General features: G+C 54.5%; 2 protein-coding genes across 6 annotated transcripts; one reads left to right on the top strand and one right to left on the bottom strand.

The window, feature by feature from the left end:
- Nucleotides 1-246: 246 nt before the first annotated feature.
- On the bottom strand, nt 247-4,599 carry Tmem129 (transmembrane protein 129, E3 ubiquitin ligase). Of its 2 annotated transcripts, XM_003471640.5 has the most exons (4): nt 3,944-4,579; nt 2,129-2,603; nt 1,685-1,844; nt 247-1,605 (listed from the first exon to the last, which is right to left on the bottom strand). In XM_003471640.5, exons 1-4 carry the CDS (start codon nt 4,146-4,148, stop codon nt 1,357-1,359), a joined length of 1,089 nt encoding a protein of 362 aa, XP_003471688.1. In that variant the 5' UTR covers nt 4,149-4,579; the 3' UTR covers nt 247-1,356. The 2 variants fall into 2 exon arrangements, with proteins under 2 accessions (XP_003471688.1, XP_063086392.1); XM_063230322.1 differs by lacking the exon at nt 1,685-1,844 and having other exon boundaries at nt 1,369-1,605; nt 3,944-4,599.
- Tacc3 (transforming acidic coiled-coil containing protein 3) lies at nt 3,974-17,673 on the top strand. 4 transcript variants are annotated; one of them, XM_063230319.1, is made up of 16 exons: nt 3,974-4,112; nt 6,453-6,615; nt 6,708-6,850; nt 9,672-10,493; nt 10,772-10,853; nt 10,983-11,139; nt 13,168-13,220; nt 13,498-13,601; nt 14,519-14,606; nt 14,862-14,972; nt 15,749-15,825; nt 15,917-15,960; nt 16,333-16,493; nt 16,974-17,080; nt 17,153-17,273; nt 17,352-17,673. In XM_063230319.1, exons 2-16 carry the CDS (start codon nt 6,454-6,456, stop codon nt 17,415-17,417), a joined length of 2,298 nt encoding a protein of 765 aa, XP_063086389.1. In that variant the 5' UTR covers nt 3,974-4,112; nt 6,453; the 3' UTR covers nt 17,418-17,673. The 4 variants fall into 4 exon arrangements, with proteins under 4 accessions (XP_063086389.1, XP_013009830.1, XP_063086388.1 ...); XM_013154376.3 differs by lacking the exon at nt 3,974-4,112 and adding an exon at nt 4,788-4,951 and having other exon boundaries at nt 11,007-11,139; XM_063230318.1 differs by lacking the exon at nt 3,974-4,112 and adding an exon at nt 4,788-4,951.
- The last annotated feature ends 687 nt before the right edge of the window (nt 17,674-18,360 follow it).

The following is an 18,360-nucleotide window of genomic DNA, read 5'->3' as shown; positions in this document are numbered from 1 at the left end:
TAGAGAAACCTGGGCATGAGGGCTGGTTTTTGGTACTTGCTATCCTCGAGTCAACCTTTATGTGTCCCCTACCGATTTTCCAACTCCACAAGGAATCCCACCTTCCCAGCACAGCACATTCCCACCTGCTTTCCCTCTGGACAAAATGCTGTCGAACCATTTCTAACCCATCTTTCTCAGTACCTCCAGTCGTTGCCCCAAATGTTAAAAAGATTTTAACGTCTGGTGAAGCAAAATGGACCACACTTAGCAGTAATCTTTTATTACTGTATTATTTAGCTACATTTTTATTTACAAAACTAATTTAACTTATGGAAAAACGAACCCTAATGAACCTAACCCCTCCTAGAGAGTCCCCAAAACTCTGCTGACTCCAGGGCTCCCACAGCAGTGCCCCAGGTACCCCACCCCACCCCCAGAACTGACCTGTGAGCTTGCCTAGGGCCAGGTGCAGGTGGGAAGTAGAGGCAGGCTGGGCTCACCTAACATGCAGTGAAGTGTCACAGCTGTGCCCAGTGTCTCCCACCTGCACCATATGGAGCTGACAGTGTGCCCATCAGAGGCTTCATCACTGGGTACATCCTCTCCTGAGCTAGGGAGATGTAGGCCTCAAGCTCAACACCCTCCCAGAAGACATAGGTCTAGGTGTTGCCGTGGCACCCAGGGCCTTAGTCCTGCAACACCTTTACACTCCGCCCCACCCCTGCCCTGGGCCAGGAGTCTTGAGGCTTTGGCCTTCTGTGGCCTGTAGGAGCAGGAAAAGGCACCAAGTGCACAATGAGGACCTCCAGGCACTGAATGAGTCCCATAAAGGTTCAAGAACCACCTAGCCTGTCCCCAGGTTGTCACACCTGCTTCCTGAATGAGGTGGCCCCTCAATTTCCTGCAGCCACCAGGAAGCCTTAGGCTGGGCCAGCACACAGGAGTGACACCCCATTCCCCCCTCTACTGCCAGGCTCCACCCCAAGTCCCCCCATTACTGGCCCTCCTTACTGGCCTCTGTGTCAGTAAGTGACCAGGCTGGCCTGTGTGTCAGTAAGTGGCCAGGACTGGAGAGCAGATGTGGGTGTGGCTTATAATTTAGAGCAAATATGCTCCATAAAAATTAAGGCAGAGTGACAGGTGAAGGCCATTCAGGGGTCCTGGGCCCTGGAGATCTCAATGTGGAACACCTGTCCCACCCAGAGGCAGGTCAGCATAAAAGGTGCTGAATGCCCTGGGAAGAGGGATGCAGGTGGTGAGCCTGGCATTGAGCCTTTGGCAGGGACCCAGGACACCAGCTGCTCCCGAAAGCAGCTGGCTGGAGACAGAGCCGGGCTCAGATCCCCAGAGGCCCCACCAACCCTGTAGTGATATTCAGCGCACAGTGCACACATCCAGGATGCAGAAGCGTGCCCGGCAGGTGGGGCAGGGCACACGGCTGGCCAGCCAGGTGTCAGGATGCTGGGGGTCCTGGCGGCTGGCAAACCACTTGCCCATGCAGGTGAGACACCACATGGGGCGGCAGTAGCACTGCTGGCACTCCCCTATGGCTGGCTCCTGGCAGGTCTTCACCAGCTTCACACTGGCTCGAGTCTGCATGCAGCCAATGCAGGGCTCCAGCTCCTGCAGGGGGCACAAGAGTCACAAGAGTCCAGCAATATGGGCCCAGGGAAGGCAGCCCCACCCTCAGGTCTGGCCCCACCTGGCTGCTGGGCATGGAGTAAGCCGGGTTGACCTCCACCAGGGAGGCAAATGTCTCCAGGAACAGGTCGCCCAGGCTCTGATGGATGACCACATTGGCCGCGCTACGGATGGGGGCCTGGAGCTTCTCACACAGCTCGCCATACTCTGTAGAATTCAGCCTGCAGGAGGTATAGCCCATGGTTCCTCAGCCTGGGGCTATGGAGAGGTGCCCAGAGCAGTGGGCAGCAAAGATGCTCACAGTCACCCACCCTGAGGGAGAAAAAGAGCTGGGAGCCAATGCCACCCAGTTGCAACCCCAATCTGTCCCAGCCAGTGTCCTAGGAAGCTGCAGGGATGTCTGAGACAGCAGGAGGGACAGTATGTGTGGAAGCTGAGGCAGTGGGGCCCTGAGTCAGGGTGTCACACAGGCCCCAGAGAGGCATGAAAGCCAGCGAGTGCTTACCGGATATCAAAGGGCTGCACAGCAGGGCTGATGCTGGCCACGTGGATGGTGAGCAGCTGCACAGGCAGGTTTGAGTCTGGCGAGAGCTCGTGCTGCCGAGACTCTGTCACAATCAGGTGCACGTCCTGCTGCTGGGCCACATGCACACGGTATGTAGTCACCTTCATCACCCATGTGTCTGTCACAATTACACGAGCACCTGACGCCCCAGTAGCAAACTTGTCAATACGACGGAACTCAGTGTTGATGGATGAGGCGACAGCTCGCCAGCCCAATTGCGGGAGGGCGTAGAGGGCCAGGGTGCGGGCCAGCGGATGGTAGGCCCACCTGTCCCGGGACCAGTAGTAGATCAGAGTGCAGGCAGCAGAGGGAAGTGCCACAGCCAGTATGAGGAAGAGCTGCCAGGCCTCTGAGGCCTGGCTGGGAGAGTAGAGCTGCTTTTCTGAGGCTGCAAAGCACATGCCCACATAGTAGCCTGCAAAGAAGAAGGCTCTTCAGGGTGGGTCAGGGCTGCTAGGGCCCATGCTCTCTCAGTAATGGCCATCACTGGGCTGGGAGAAGGCAAAACCCATTTCCACTCTTATCACTTGCCCTGGGCCTGGCCCTCTGCCCTGGTTACCTCCCAGGACAGAGGGCCTCACCACCCCCATATCTTCACAGCAGACCTGGCTCAGCTAAGTGATCACAGCACTGGTACTATATGTTCAGGGAAAACATTTTCAACTTAGTTTTATACAACACATAAACGTTTTTGGGGGAGGACCCCAAAACCCAAAATTATAAAATACAGGCACCTATAATGATCTGGTGTCACCTTTAACAGAGCTGCACCCTGACCTGCTTCAGGGTCCTGTGGACCAAGGCATCTAAGGGACAACTTGAATGTCAAAATGATTGATACAGCAAAGGGTGGAGGACTGCATGGGCAGGCTGCAGCTTGCAAAATATGATAGTAAACACTTCTTTCTGGCCAAACCACTATATATTAAAATAACTTGTCATGCTGCAGTAAGTAATGTCTATAAAGCTTGCAAGCTTTCAAAACTCACAAACAAAAGATAGTGACACATTGAGACAGTAGGCTGGCTCTGCTATCTGCTCTGGCATCCTACTATGGCTTGTGCTCCCCAAATTTGCGTGTCCAATTTGTGCAAGGGGGATCCCACAGCAAGAGTACCTCCATCCCATATCTGCTTCCAGCTCTGCAGTGTGCAGGCTGCTGCATTCTCACACCCACACTTCCTGTCTCCACAAAGCCTTCATGTGACAAGCCACCCGTCATCTGTCCTCCCAATGACAATCTTCTGCCTGTCTTCCAGAGGTCTCCCATCTTGTTCCCCACCTCTAGCTTCTGCTATGCCTCCCACCTTGCTCCCCACCTCTAACTACTGCCATGTCCCAACACTGCCCTCAGTCCACCCTCCAGCCAGCTCACAGACCCGCCTTCCTCAGCCTCCTCTAGCACCTAGGATACTGCCCTAGCACTTAGGCCTGTGTACTTGTCACTCCTAAACTCGACTGCCCACCTCACCTGCTCTCTTCACCCCCCACCTCCCAGGCCCCAAGGTAACGCTGCCCTCCAGCATCTGTAATGCACCTCTGTGTCAGGAAGGCTCAGGACTTGAGCCGCTCACTGGGCCGGAGTGTTTCTTTCCCTTGCGAGCCTGGTAAAAAGCAAAGACCCCGACACTCCTGCCCGCTCGGCCTGGGCTTACGCTAGGGTCGTTCCCCAGGATGGCCTGGCCGCACCGATGGCTTCTGGGCCGTGGTCCAGCAGCCAGCACCGCGCCTGACTCGCCCACATTGGCGGCTCACCGAGTGGCAGCAGTGAGTGGCACAGCAGTGTGGCGGCCGTGCGGCGCAGGTGGTAGGACACGAAGGCGGCGTCCTCACTGCCCAGCCAGCCGGACAACAGATTCTGCACCGTGAGCCCAGCCGAGTGGAACTCGTTGGGCGTAAACACGAAGCATACGGCGAAGACCAGGTAAGCCAGCGTAAAGGTCACCTCCGGGCTGTCCATCGCGCCGCCGCCCCACAGCAGGTAAGAAGCCGACACGTCCCGTTCGGGGAGATCGGCAGGTTGTGGTCATTGCAGACGCAGTTGCTTTTAGTGGTGGCGTCGCCACCAGGCCTCCCGCGGGGCACTCTGGGAGTCTGGGGAGCCCCCTCGCTGGGCACGATGGGAGACCGAGTCGCCTCTTCACGGCCGCTCGCATGGCCTTCTGGAAGACCGAGTCTCCTGCGGGCAGCACACAGGGCATTCTGGGAGGGTTCTCAGGGCGCCTCTCCAGTGGGCTACCTTGATAGTCTCCGAGAAGGTGCCAGTTTCTTGTCACGAGCAACCCTACAGGAGGTGCTAAACCGGGTTTCATTTCACAGCTGAGAAAACTAAGGCTTAGTAAGCGGGTCTCTAGCCCCGGCTACGACGCACAGCACACTCGCGTCCGCGGCAGAGACCAAACCTCCCAGGGCGATGGCGACCCACCCCCGCCCGCCATTACCCACTCGCGAGCAGCCATAAATAGCCCGGACGGCCCACTACTCCCAATTTGCCCTGGGCCCCAAAGCGGAACTCTTGGGGGGGGGGCGGGTCTTACAATGAGGCCTTCTATTGGTCCCTGGTTCCCAGCTGTCCGGTCTCCGACCGCGAGCTGATTGGCCGCGCGGCGCCAACCGTCCATATTTGAATTCTCAGGCGCGGCAGATTTTTGTCACGAACTAGAAAGGCAGCTTGGCGTCCTTCGGCTTGCAGTATTTACGTGGCGTGCTTCTTTTCTCGTGGGGGGCTGCAGCGCAGGCCCACAGTGGGGCAGCGGCGGGCAGGTAGGCGGCAGCCGCTGGGATCCCAGGGGGCGCGGGAGGACTGGAGTCCTGAGCTGCGCAGACGCCGACTCTCGCCGGGCTGCATTCCCGGAAGGCCCGGGGAGCCCGCCTGAGCCGCATCGCGGACTCGGGTCCCCCTCCGGACGGGGCCTGAGCGCGACACTGCTCTCCCTGCGCCAGCCTGGCCGCGCCCTCCTCCGCAGGGTCTCTGGCTCCAGCAGCTTTCCTCCTCTCCGCCGCTCATCGCGGGAGGCCGGAATTCATCTGCTCAGGCTCAGTGCTGCTCCATTTTCTTCTGCGTCTCCCTACTTGGGCTTTTGCCATTGTCTCCGGGAAACTTTCTTGCTTGCTGGTTCTTTGTCACTCTCAGTCCTCCTGACACGCCTGACTCCGGCCTCGGACCCCGGTGACTTCTCTTGGAAACGCTTTCTTCCTGCTTCCCAGCGGGCGGCCTCCTGCCTACCGGTTTCTCTCTTTTCCAGCAGTCTCCAGTGAGTGTGTGCATCAGAGTTCCTCAAGGCCAGGCCACCACCTCTTCTCCCTGTCGGCACTAGCCATCAAGCAACCTTTTACTTAAGATCCCACCTGCGGGCCAACTGGCAGTCCTAAGAGCTTGATCATAAACACCTGATCATAAATATACCACCAGGCCTCACTGTACTGCAAAGAGCATCGAAGCTCAAACCTGGCTTGTCACTCCTCTGCTCAGTCGGCCCCAGGAGCCCTTATCAGCAAAGGACCCATTTCAAGACTTGAGCGCACTGTTCCTGCCACAGTGGCTTTCTCTAATCCATGTGGCCTAGAGACCTCAGCTCATGCTTCCCACAGCTACCCAGTGCTCTCTCCTCACTCTGAACTACACCTAGGCTTCTAGAGCTAAAAACCTACTATTGCCAGTGATTCCTATTTTTCCATTTGGCACATGTACCATGTACAAGCTAGGTCCAAGCTCTTCTCCCCAGGCTGCAGGAGACTACTTTCATCCCTTTCCCTCCTTTCTTTCCATGTCCATCCACTTCTCTCCATAGTGGGCTTCTCAGATCAAGTCAGCCACAGCCCCTCACTGTGCTGACCCCTCTCTGCTCTCCTGCATGGTGAGTGCAGATGACTGAGTCCTGCTCTCCTGTTCTGTGGTCTTGGCCTCAGCTGCCCCTCATACTGGACTTGCAGAGGCCCCTGTAGAGCCCTAGTTTGTTCTGGCTCTTTGGTTCTCTTCCAGGCAAGGGTCTCCTCTAGCTTCTCACCCACAGCAGGATACCACAATAGAATCCTTAACACTGATTCTCTCTGCTTAACCTGAGCCTACTTAGCTCTTGGCCCAGGTGATGGCAGTGCTACCTTAAGTGGGACAGAATTCACCCCAGGCTTTCCAGCCCCACCTACAGGAAGGGGACCTCTCCCTTATACCACCATCACCATCTCTGGGAATGTATGGGTCATCTCTATCTAGGCAGTACAGTATCGTTGCCCTCACACTGACTCGTGTGTTCTGTTTCTCTAGAATGAGTCTGCAGATCTTAAATGATGAAATCATCACCCATGAAAAAAATACAGAAAACTGCAACATCCTGTTTTCGCCGCCAGCCCATACCAGAAGAACATCTGTTCTTGGTCTGTCACAGAAGGAGAATGTACCACCCAAGAACCCGGCCAAAGCCGCCAAGGTAAGAGTGGACTCTGGTATGTGCTCACGGGGGGTCTGCATGCCACTGCCAGTGCAGTTGTGAACAAGTACTCTGTCCTCACCCTCCCACAGGTGACTTTTCAGACACCTCTTCGGGATCCACAAACACATAAGATCCTAAGTCCCAAGATGGCCAGCAAACTCGAGACTCTTTTTGCTCTGGACGACACCATTGGATTAGAAGACTCTCACTATGCTTGGATACAGAAAGAGACGTAAGTGTCTGTACCATTTCTCTTTCTACTGATCTCTGCTCTGGGTGCATGCAGGGCACAGCCTGTATATCAGTAGGAAGTTAATCATCAGACCCTCAGTAAATTTTAGTTTCATACCTCACTCCTTTGCTGTCTCCTCTCCAATGAGTCTTTGTTTCTGTAACCTGACAAAGTATTCTGACCTCATCTCCAGGAAGATGATCTGCAGTCTCTTTCTCTTACAATTCCCTCCTGTCTTCCTTTGCTTGACATTGCTTCACTTTTCTACAGTCAGTGCTTGGAGAAAGCAGATAAAGAGTTGTAGGCAGAGAAACCCAAGCAATCCATTGATCAGAGCACACATGGCCCAAGAGAAGGGGCCATGGCACTTGTCCACTATGGGAGAAGCCCCTCTGCAGACAGACAAATTGCCTGCTGGGATGACAGACAGATGCTGAGGGTTTGCCAGGAAATAATACTTGACCATCTGCCACCAGGGACACATGTGTGTCCAGGACAAGGAGGGACTTCATTCTTGGCTTTGGAGCTGGGTCTGTGGTGGTGGTGGTGGTATTATTATTGTGAGTGGTGCTAGGGATGGAATCCAGGACCTCAGGCATGCTGACCAAGCAGTGTACCACTGAGCTGTATCTTTTTTTGTTTGTTTTTGTATTTTTTTTTCCCCTGGTACTCGGGGTTGAACTCACAACCTCATACGTGCCAGGCAGGTACTTAGGCCACTGAGCTCAGTCCCCAGCCTCCTCATTCTTTGCTGGGCAGTTGCTCAGTCTGGTTTAGAACTTGTGATCCTACTGCCTCAGCCTCTTGAGTAGGTAGGATTTACAGGTATGTCTTATTACACCTGGTTTGTACTGATTTTTGCTGATTTAATTATTCAAAACTCATTCAAACGGATTTCAGATATACAGAGAAAAGCATAAAGAGCAAGATACCACTACTGTGTTCTTCTCTAGTGGATTCTTCACTTAAACGGCTACCAAGTACAATGACATTTGTCTGGGCTACCTGCCATCTCCAGCCTGCAAAGTCACCTCTAACTTGAATCTACTGCTCTTCCTGTATATGTCCTTGCTGCTTTTCAACTCAGTGTTTGTACTCTGTCAAACTTGATCTGATGTGATCAGAGCAAGTCATTGTCCTGTTCCTACCATTTGCAGCAGGAAGCAAGTAGAGCTGGCAGCTGTGCTGGGTCTGACCAGCTTTGAGGCCTGACAGGGTCCTGCCTCAAACCTGGGCCTCAGGAGCCATGCAGCACGCGAGGGGGAGGGGACTGGGAAGGCAACCCTGTGAGGTAGTGTTGCCAGTGCACTTGACCTTGGTGGCCCAGGTATAGGTGTCTGCTGTGCTCCATTTGCATAATTGATTCACTGATAAGTCACTCTGGGGACAACAGATATTCAGGTAGTATCTTGTGGAGCTCGGGGTTTATGGGAGGAGACCATGGCTCATCCTCCAGTGTGGCTATGGTGGCAGTCTGGAAAGCAGGATAATAGCTGTGACAGGCCAGCTATATGACAAGTTCCTTACACCTGGCTTCTTAACCCTAAAGTTTTCCAAGTTGGAGAGAAATTGCAAGAATAGGGCTGTGAGCCCAGGGTGCCTTCTGCCTGGGTCACTAAAGTGACAGATCTGGCCTTTTCTAAGCAATGGGAAAGTCAAATGATACTCCTAAAAGCAGGCGTGGTGGCACACACCTGTAATCCCAGCACTCTAAAGCTGAGGCAGGAGGATCATTACAAATTCAAGACCAGCCTGGGCTAGAAAGTGAGCTCAAGGCCTGAACTGCATACTGAGACCCTGTCTCATAAAGACAAATGACACTCCATCTATCTCCCTGCTAGCTAGACATTATACGTGAGCCACAGCTGTAGTGGCTATTTTTTTTTTTTTTTTTTTTATGAAGTAGCTCATGAAGATGTAGTGGCTATTTAAAGGCAGATTTCTTTTCGTTTTTTGTGGTACTCAGGGCCTCTTCCCTGAGCCCTATCCCCGGCACTTGTTAAAATTTATTTTCTATTTTGAGACAGTCTTGCTGAGTCACTTAAGTTGTCCGAGATAGACTCAGTCCTCCTGCCTCAGCCTCCCAGAATGATAAGATTATAGTGCTGCCATACCCAGCCCTGAAAGGAGGTTTCTTGACCCCAGCTTTCCTCTTCTCAGTGCCAGACCCTCATGAGTTCTCGCCATCCTGGCCTCGAGGCTCTATACCCAGGGTAGCAGGGACCATGGCTCCATGAGAAGACCTTTGCTGGCACAGCTGACTCATTGTGCCTCTGCCCTATGTCTCAGAGCCCACCTGTCCCCCATTGCCACTAGCACTGATCTGCAGGGCTGTGTTTCTTGAGACCTGCAGCAACCCAGTATGGCTTTTGAGGTTCTTGGGGTTAAGGACAGCAAGAGGATGAGAAAAATAAAGAAAAGACAAAGTTGGGGTCAGGTGGAGCCCTTAGCCTCCTGATGGGAGGAAAGGAACTGCTTAACCAGCAGCATATTTATTTATACCCTCCAGAGAAGAATGTCAATTTCAAACCCACTGACTAGCAACTTGTTTGCCTGGCAGGCCTAGGCTCCTTGTCTTGGTGCTGGAACACCTTGTTTATGTAACTTGTTTTGGCCTCTCCTTTTTTCTGGGCTGGCCTTGCTTTAGCCCCACACATGATCAATCTCCAGCTTCAGCTGCTCCCTACAGAGACCTAGGCCAGAGGACAGGGCAGATGGGATGTTCTCTTTTCTCTCTGTTGCTCTTTTCTCTGTGTGGACTAGTGTATACTAACTGAAAAGTGTGGGTTCCTCCGCATTAACTAAGTCTGTTTCTGAAAAGCCAACAGCTCACCAAGGATATGGATACCAGGTTGCCCAGTGGAATTCAGAAGCCAGCTATGGCTTTTTCTGACCTTTCGCCAGTGGATACCACCTCGGCCTCTGAAGTTAACAGCTGCAGCAAGCCTGGCCTGGCACATCTGGCTGACCCAAGTGCCCCGAGTTCTCCCCAGAGGCCAGGAAGTCCTGAAAATCAAATGTCATCTCCAGGACAAAAGTCTGGCAGCACTGGCCACACCTTGAAGGACAGTGTTGGTTCAGACTTGTTGCCTGAAAGCATGCCCTTCACTGCTGAGGTCCTCAAAGACCCTCTTGGGACTGTACCCCAACACCAAGTGGGCACTCCTCCTAAGGCCTTGGAAGGAAGCCCCTCCAGCTCTACTCCACCCCAGGCTGCTGCTACTACTAAAAGCCCAGATGCAAGCTCACACCCTGCAGACCTGGCCAGCCCAGGTTCCAAGACAAAGGAGGCTGCCAGCCAAGTAGGCATTAACCCAAGGTGTGAGCCCATCAGACTAGAGTTTGACTTCTCTCATGGGGCAACCGGCAAAAAGGCAGTTCTACCACAGAGACAAGGAAAGAGGCCCAAGGAGAAGCAGCCACAAGACCCCAAGAAGGCAGAAGAGGAAGATAGGGCCAGAGGAGTAGACCAGATCCCCATGCCAGCTTCCCGGAGCTCCTACCACCTTGACTGGGACAAACTGGATGATCCAAATTTCAACCCCTTTGGAGGCGGCTCCACGTTGGCCAGCAAAGAAGCCCCAGCCCATGAGAACCCTGAGGCCAGATTGGCACCACCTGCAAAGGACTTGCATCCAAGCCAGTAAGTGGGCAGGAGACCATGTTGGACATCAGGGCCCAACTTAGACCCTCTGAGCAGGAGCTTTGGAGCAGACAGACTCAGGAGGTCCCCCAAGCTCTGTGCTCCCCAGAGCAAGCCTCAAGAGCATCTCCATAGGGCACCCTGGCTGCCAGTCATTATTGTGTATCTTCCAGCATGAGCCCTGCCTTGGGGACCCATGCAGCCGTGCAGGGGAGACGGGCAGCTGAGGTGCAGGGCATGGTGGGTGGCTCGCAGCCTTCTGCTGTCTCTTTCCCCAGGCCACCGTGTGCAGTCCCAGAGAGTAACAGGCCTGAGGTACAGATGGTGGCTGATACCCTAATCGCCAAGGACCAGGTGCAGGTGTGTACACAAGCAGGGTGTGCCCCACAGCAGTGCCATTGTGTTTGCATTGTGTGGGGAAAAAAACCCGGGTGGGATGTGCTGCTACCCTTCCCTCCCTCAGAGCCCCACTGGGGTCCTTAATGTCAGGAAGTGACACTGACCTCCCCCCAGGAGGGAGCCTGGAGCTGCTCAGATGCCTCAGCTTCCTCAGGTGGCGTGGATCATCTGCTCCAAGCCCCCTCCCAGCCCAGCCTACAGCCTATCCTGAACCTGGAGGAAGAGACCTTTCGAGACCCTGCTGAGGGTACGTAGCCTGGGAGTTCGCTCTTGGTCCCATGGGCACCTATTTTCTGTCACCTGGTTCAGCTGCATCACTCACAGGTGACCATTCTACAGCCTGCTCTGTTCCCCAACTTTAAATGATGTAGACACAGCATCTGCACCTCAGGATGGAGCTTCCTGGTGGGACAAGATGGATGCCTCCCCTGTAAAGGGCTGCTAGGGATAGAAATAGAAGACACAGAAAAGCTGGGGACATAGCTCAGGAGCAGAGCACTTTACTGAGTGCAGGAATCCCAGCACCACAAGAAAGAAAAAAAGGGGCCGGGGATTTAGCTCAGCGGCATAAGCGCCTGCCTTGCAAGCGCGTGATCATGAGTTCGATCCACAGTTCCGGTAAAAAAAAAAAAAAAGAAAGAAAGAAAGAAAAAAAAAGCTGGGGGAGAGAGGTGAGCCGGAAATGCACGGGTGAGATACAGACACAAAAAGCTATCAGATTCTCACCAGGGGCAGTGAGACACTGTTGAACTGCATGTAGTGAGAGCTTGTCACTGAATTAAAGGGCCTCAGTTTTGGTTGCTTGACTCAGTCTGCCAGGTGCGTTGGTACATACCCTTTTTTTTTTTTTTTTTGTCTTTTTTTCATTTTTATTGGTACCGGGGATCGAACTCACGACTGCCTGCTTGCAAGGCAGGTACTTATGCCGCTGAGCTAAATCCCCAGCCCTGGCACATACCCTTAATCCCAACACTCTGGGAAGCTGAGCAAAAAGATCACAGATTTAAACTCAACTTGGGCAACTTAGTAACAACAATTCCCTGTCTCAAAATTTTTAAAAAAAATTTTTTTTAAAAGGCCGCAGTTGTAGCACAGTGCAGCTCAGAGGTCAGGACCTGGCCTCTGTCCTCAGTAGGGTCCCAAACCCTACAGTCTTCGGGAAGGCAAGCAGTGGATGGAGTGTTTCCTGGCCTTGCTGCCTAGGGATGAGCTCAGCTGAGGCAGGCCTACGACCCTCCGTGGGCCCTGGAGTCCACACAGGATGCAGCCTTTCTGTCAGTGCCTTCTGTGGCACACTAAGTCCAGGGCCCACTGTGCCTTGGCAGCTGTCAGTGCATCCATTTGGCCTGTGTCCTCACTTAGCTGTTGTCAAAAGTGTTGCTGTGGACACCTAGGCACAAGCGTTCATGTGGATGCTTTCATTTGTCTGGGTGCAGGCCTGGGAGTGGAATCCCTGGATCCGTTGCCACAGTTCACTCTTAGAGGAACTATCTGCCTATTTGGGGAGAATAGCATTTTGTGTCCCCACCAGCAGCAGGGAGGGCTGTAGTTCCTCCGCATCCTCGTCACTCTTACCATCTCTGGCTTCCCAACTTGGTCTGTCCCAGGAGGGCAAAAGCAGTATTGGCTTTATCTGCATTTCCTTGATGGCCAGAGAGCAGCTTTTGAGCATCTTTTCATGCGATATTAGCCACTCAAATGTGTCTGGACAAATATCTATTCAAGTCCTTTGCCCGATTTGGAAATTGTCTTTTTAGTCCTTAGTTGTCCAGAACCTCTTAGCAGCTATGTGACTTGGACATACAGCTATTCTGTTGATGAGTCCCATGTCCTTAGATCCAGTCAGCCTTGATCAGTGGCCTTCTGCCCGCCAATACTAGAGACTGAATCTTGGGCTTTCACACTGAGCTGTATCTGCAGTCACTTTTTGTTTTGAACAGGGTCTCAATGAGTTGCCCAGACTGAATTCAAACATGTAATCCTCCTGCCTCAGCCTCTCAGTATAAATGGAATTACAGGTGTGCACCATTGTACTTGTCCCAGGAAACATTTTTTAAATTTGCCTCTACTGAAAGAGAGAGTGGAGAAAAAGGATTGCTCCCCCGGGGCACAGCAGTGGCCTCAGCCTGGCTCCCTTAGAGTTGAGAGCGCTGCTCACCTGCATCCCTGAAGCCTTGTGGTCCCACCCTGCCAAGCCCTCTGGGCACTGCTGGTACAGGGCCATCTGGGTATAGGCCCCAGAGAGGTGACAGTGACTTGACTTGATCCCCCTCAGTTCTAGGCACTGGCGCTGAAGTGGACTACCTAGAGCAGTTTGGAGCATCCTCGGTAGGTACCAGCCGATTGTGGACGTGTCCCTGTGGCACTGTCGCTAGAAACTAGCCTAATGATCAACACAGCACAGAAGTAGCTGCTCCACTCAGCGATGCCTGTGGTCCTAGCTGACTACCCTTCAGGTGCCCACCCCAAGAGGAGCCAGGGACATGCCACACTGCTAAGGCAGGGGTGTCACTGGCTCCTTACCCTCAAGAGCAGGTCACCCAGATCCCCAGAACAGTCACCCACGGGGACAGCAGTGCAGTTGCTGACCTGCCTGTCCTCCCAGTTTAAGGAGTCGGCCTGGAGGAAGCAGTCCTTGTACCTGAAATTTGACCCGCTCTTGAAGGACAGCCCTCAGCGGCCAGTGCCTGTGGTTCCAATGCCAGACAGGTGTGTGACCCAGAAAGGCAGGTGCCTGCCACTGGGTGCTTGAGTGATCAGACTTCTAGCACTGGGTTCTGGTGACAGGTAAGGGGTAAGGGATCCTGGAGCCAGCCGGCTTTAGGTGGTCAAGAGATGCCTGTGTTGCGTGTCCTGCATGCTGCCCATCTCCCAAAGTGGATGAAAGCTCTTGAGTGTAGACAGCAGACCCTTTTGGACAGAGTTCAGCAGAGCACAACCTGTAGGCCACTTTTGACCATTTGTTGGTAAAATTCTTTGGCCCAAATTAGCTACCTTACAAATCACCTGGCCACCCACAGTCCTGGGCAGAACAACGGTGACAGGCTGTGTGACCTTCCAGTGCAAACATATTTAATACCTCACATTGGTGGGAAAGAATGAGCTGCGTCCTGCTTTTGGGAGAGACTAGGCAGCGTACCAGATACTGTAGTACAAACCTATAGTCCCAGTACTCAGGAGGTTGACGCAGGAGGATCATGAATGCAAGACCAGCCTGAGTGAGGTCAAGACTGCATAGTGAGGCAAGACCCTGTTTCTGAAAAAAAAAGAAAACTTGTTGAGGACAGGATACCCGAAGTCCCAGCTACTCGGCAGGTGGGGCAAGAGGCTTTGTGAGTTCAGGGTCAGCCTGGGTAACATAGTGAGACCCCATCCCCTCTAAAAAGATGTAGGCTGGGGGTGGTGATGCACACCTGTAATCCCAGTGCTTGGGAGGCTGAGATAGAAGGATCACTGTGGGTTTCTGGCCAGTTTGCACTACAGTGAGACCCTGTCTCAGAGAGAGAGAGGGTGGAAGGCAGAGGGAGGGGAGGGGAGAAAAGATATGCAACTTGGTGATAGAGCACGTGCCTAGCACTCTTGTATGCTGTGAGGGTGTGGCCTGACTGGCTGTTGTCTGGTCCCAGGGTATACGGTGCAGGCGAGCTTTCCCCAGTGAACCCTCCGGAGGCCAAGCTCGTGGAACTAGACTTCTTGGGTGTGCTAGATGTCCCCGTGAGTACTTCTGTCTTGAGTGGTCCTCCTGTGGTCTAAGGAGGTACAACTAGTTTCAAGGTACTTTGCAGTCATCATGATCTGCAGCCTGTGGGTCAGGCGTGGAGCCCAGGCCCCTGGCCACCCCACCGCAAACAGAATTCTTGCGGCCAGTCCTCCCTGAACTGTCTACCACATCGGACCTGACTGCTTCTGGCCAGACGGGCTACTCTTCCCTGGTGCACCTGGGTAGCAGCTCTATGTCTGTATCCCCAGGTGCCAGGGCCTCCTCCGAGTGTCCTGGAGCGCGGTGGCCCACCCCTGCCTACCCAACCCATCCCCATGGTGGACGTGCTGCAGTACAGTCAGAGCGACCTGGATATGGCAGTAAGGACATAGACAACCCCGGAGTGAGGGTGGGAGCTGGCTCAAGGCTCTGAGCACAGGGTCCAGCACTTGTGTGGCTCCTAACAGCCCTGCCACTTCACCGCCCTTGCCCTTTGAGACAGGTGTCCACTTCCTCTCCCCTCTGGACTCCAGCCTGTTCCTGCCTGGGTGGGTGGGCAGGGGGGCTAAAGATTCCTAGCAGCAGCCTCTCCCCAAACAAAGCCACTACCCAGCCTCAGGCAAGGGGACCTGGGCCTGGGAGAGCAGTCCATCAGATGGCGTAGGGATCTCCGTCTGCATCTTCCCTGGGGTCACAGCCCCTGCTCTCTGGTCCCCATGACCATGGAGACTCAGGCTTTGGGTCACTACGAAGAGCACCTGTGGTGTGTTGGCCCTGCTCTGAGCTGCTCCCTCCCCTGACAGTCCCTGTGCAGGGAAGCTTGGTTACAGGGCTGGCTCAGGCCATGTCCACGTCATGTGGCTCTAACCCCTGGGCTGTGTACCCTCAGCTGCGCTGTTCACCTCACCCAGACCGATGCAGGCTGCTGTGGAGAGCTGGGTGGGTGTCCTCTTCAGTCCCCACAGTGACCCCATCAGATCCAGAGCCTAGCAGCAGGCTTCTGGCCTTCCCCTACCACCCCACCCCTCTGCGGTCCCTGCCACCTGCCTGCCCAGAGGAGCAGGAACACGCAGACAGCAGCCTCACTGTGACCAGGGCCCTTGGGTGGGGACTGACCACAGGGTACCCCACAGCTGATGGATCAGGGGCCCTACAGGTGAGCGCAGCCCAGCAGGAAAATAAGGAACTGAGACGCCAGTATGAGGAGCTACAAGGAAAGAACCTAGAGATGGGGTGAGGCCCATGCACATGGATCTGCCTGCCGTGAGCCCTGACACTCGGGGGCTGTGGGTGGCCAGTGCTCACCCTCTTTTACCCTCCACAGGAAGATCATGGATGGCTTTGAGGTGGTGGTAAACCAGGCCATAGGTGAGTGCTGGCCCCATTTTCTATACTGTGTCCCTGGCCATTATGGCAGGGGTCAGTGAGGTGGTTGCACTAATAAGCCTGGCACCATTGTGCCCAAAGCTGGCCACCAAAGCCACAGTCTCCATCTAGGCCATCCTACCTGCAGCAGCCTGTGTCTTGGGAAGGTCACTGCTGGGACCTTTCTCTCACCTGCTGCCTGGGGTTGCTTGGGGTGCTTCCTGCCCCACTGTCCTGGACCTCCCTGTGGGGTCAGTGTGTTCTAGGCCTGTGTCATACATAGGTCACCTGCCAGAATCCACACCTCCCTGCCCTGTACCACCCCACGCCCCGCTTTGGGGACTGCCCCCAACCCGAGCACTTGCTCTTCTCAAGAGGATGCCAAGAGACAGAAGGAGCTTGCCAATGCTGAGATCCACAAGGTCCTCAGAGAGAAAGAGCAGCTTACTGCAGACCTGAACTCCATGGAAAAGTCGTTCTTCGACCTCTTTAAGCGCTTTGAAAAGCAGAAGGAGGTGATCGAAGGCTACCAGAAGGTGCATCCAACCCTCTCTTCCCTACACTTCCCTTTGTGAGTCAGGTCCTGCACACAGGCCAGTGCAGGACATGTGCCACAGTGGGCCGAGTGTCACTCAGGAGGCATGCGGACTCCAGTAGCACCCCCAGCCTCTCAGTGAAGACACTCGGTGGGCACAAGCGGGGAGGCCTGGGACAGAAGAGTCTGGTGTGAAAGATGGCATGGGTGGCTAGGTTGTGAGCTTGGGGACTGGCCCTGTAGGAGAAGTCAGCTGCCAGGCCAGCCCCGCTAGCCAGGAGCCTCTGCAGCCCATGAGGGCAGCCAGGTGCACAGGGGCTGTACAGCTGAGAACTCTGGCAGGCCGCAGGCAGAGCCTGGGACTGTGCAGACCTCCTGACATCCTGCATCACTGCCCATGCCCACTCGGCCCTGTGTACCATCCTGGATGGTCTCCAAGGGCACCGGCGCCACTCACAAGGGCCCATCTGCCACTCCACAGAATGAGGAGTCGCTGAAGAAGTGCGTGGAGGACTACATTGCCAGGGTAGAGAAGGAAGGCCAGCGATACCAGGCGCTGAAGGCCCATGCAGAGGAAAAGCTCAGGCTGTGAGTGCTGGCATGGCCAAGGGAGGTGCGCCTGGCCGGACCTCAGCTCAGCCTCCACCCTCTGCCCTGCAGAGCAAACGAGATGATCGCCCAGGTCCGGAGCAAGGCCCAGGCAGAGGCACTGGCCTTTCAGGCAAACCTCACGAAGGCGCAGATGCAGATCCACTCGCTGGAGAAGGCCGTGGAACAGAAGGTGAGTGCCCAACTTCCCCTCCCTTCCCAGCCCGGTTTTCTCGGAGCTGCAGAGACCCAGCCCCACCTCTGTCCACAGAGCAAAGAGAATGAGGAGCTGACCCGGATCTATGACAACCTCATCTCTAAGGTGAAGAAGATCTGATCCAAGCTGTGGCCACAGCGGCTCCTGCTACCTATCTGCCTATCTGTCCATCTGTCCTAGTTTTGTGTTCTTCTCTTAATGTGTTTCTGGAATAGGTTGTCTTTAAAAGAGGACTAAATAGGGGGCTGGGGTTTTAGCTCAGCAGCATAAGCGCCTGCCTTGCAAGCAGGCAGTCGTGAGTTCGATCCCCGGTACTGATAAAAAGGAAAAAAAAAAAAAAAGGACTAAATAAAGTTTCCCTTAAGCGCAGACTACAGCCAAGCTGGCCTTGCTTACCACGAGGGTGTCCTAGCTGGGGGCTGAGGTGTAGCCAACCCATCACCCTACTCTGACCCTCAGTCACCCTTCCTAGCTCTGGTCACTGCCCCTGAGCCCGGGCTGTGTTTCCCTGTGGAGGAGTCAGAATGCTCCTGGCCTGAGGAAGCTTGAGTCCTGCCATTTGCCTGGGGTACAGCCAGGGTGGCCACCTGCTCCCAGGATGGAGCAGGGCCCTGGGTTTGGTGTCAGCTGGCAGCCTTGTGGGAGTGGAAACATCTGCACTTGTGGCTGGTAACCACCAGTCTGTGCAGCCACTGTCCTGTGGGTGGTAAGGAACAGGGGTCAGACAGGTTCCCAGAGGAAGGAGGTTCTGTCTCAGACAAGGCCAGGACCTCTCCCTCCCACCCACCAGCCCCACCCACAGACAGGATGACAGCACAAAGTTGTGCTCCTGCAATACATCAGGACAGATACTAGACAGTGTCATAAGGTCCTCTGAAGTGAGATGTGGTGTCCAAGTCAACAGGCCTGCAGGCACAGAGTACAAGGGTGCAACCAAGAAGCCTCACAGGTGGCTCTGAATGGCAGCAACATCCTGGAAGCCCTGGGTACAGGACCCTGCTCGCTCACTCTTGGGGCCTGGTGACAGAGCCCAGAGCCCAGCCAGTGTCTAGGAAACAGGAAG

This window comes from Cavia porcellus, unplaced genomic scaffold, assembly GCF_034190915.1.
Source record: "Cavia porcellus strain 051 isolate PalLab524CR breed Dunkin Hartley unplaced genomic scaffold, mCavPor4.1 scaffold_18, whole genome shotgun sequence".
NCBI lineage: Eukaryota > Metazoa > Chordata > Mammalia > Rodentia > Caviidae > Cavia > Cavia porcellus.
This window is presented reverse-complemented; position numbering and strand designations above follow the sequence as displayed.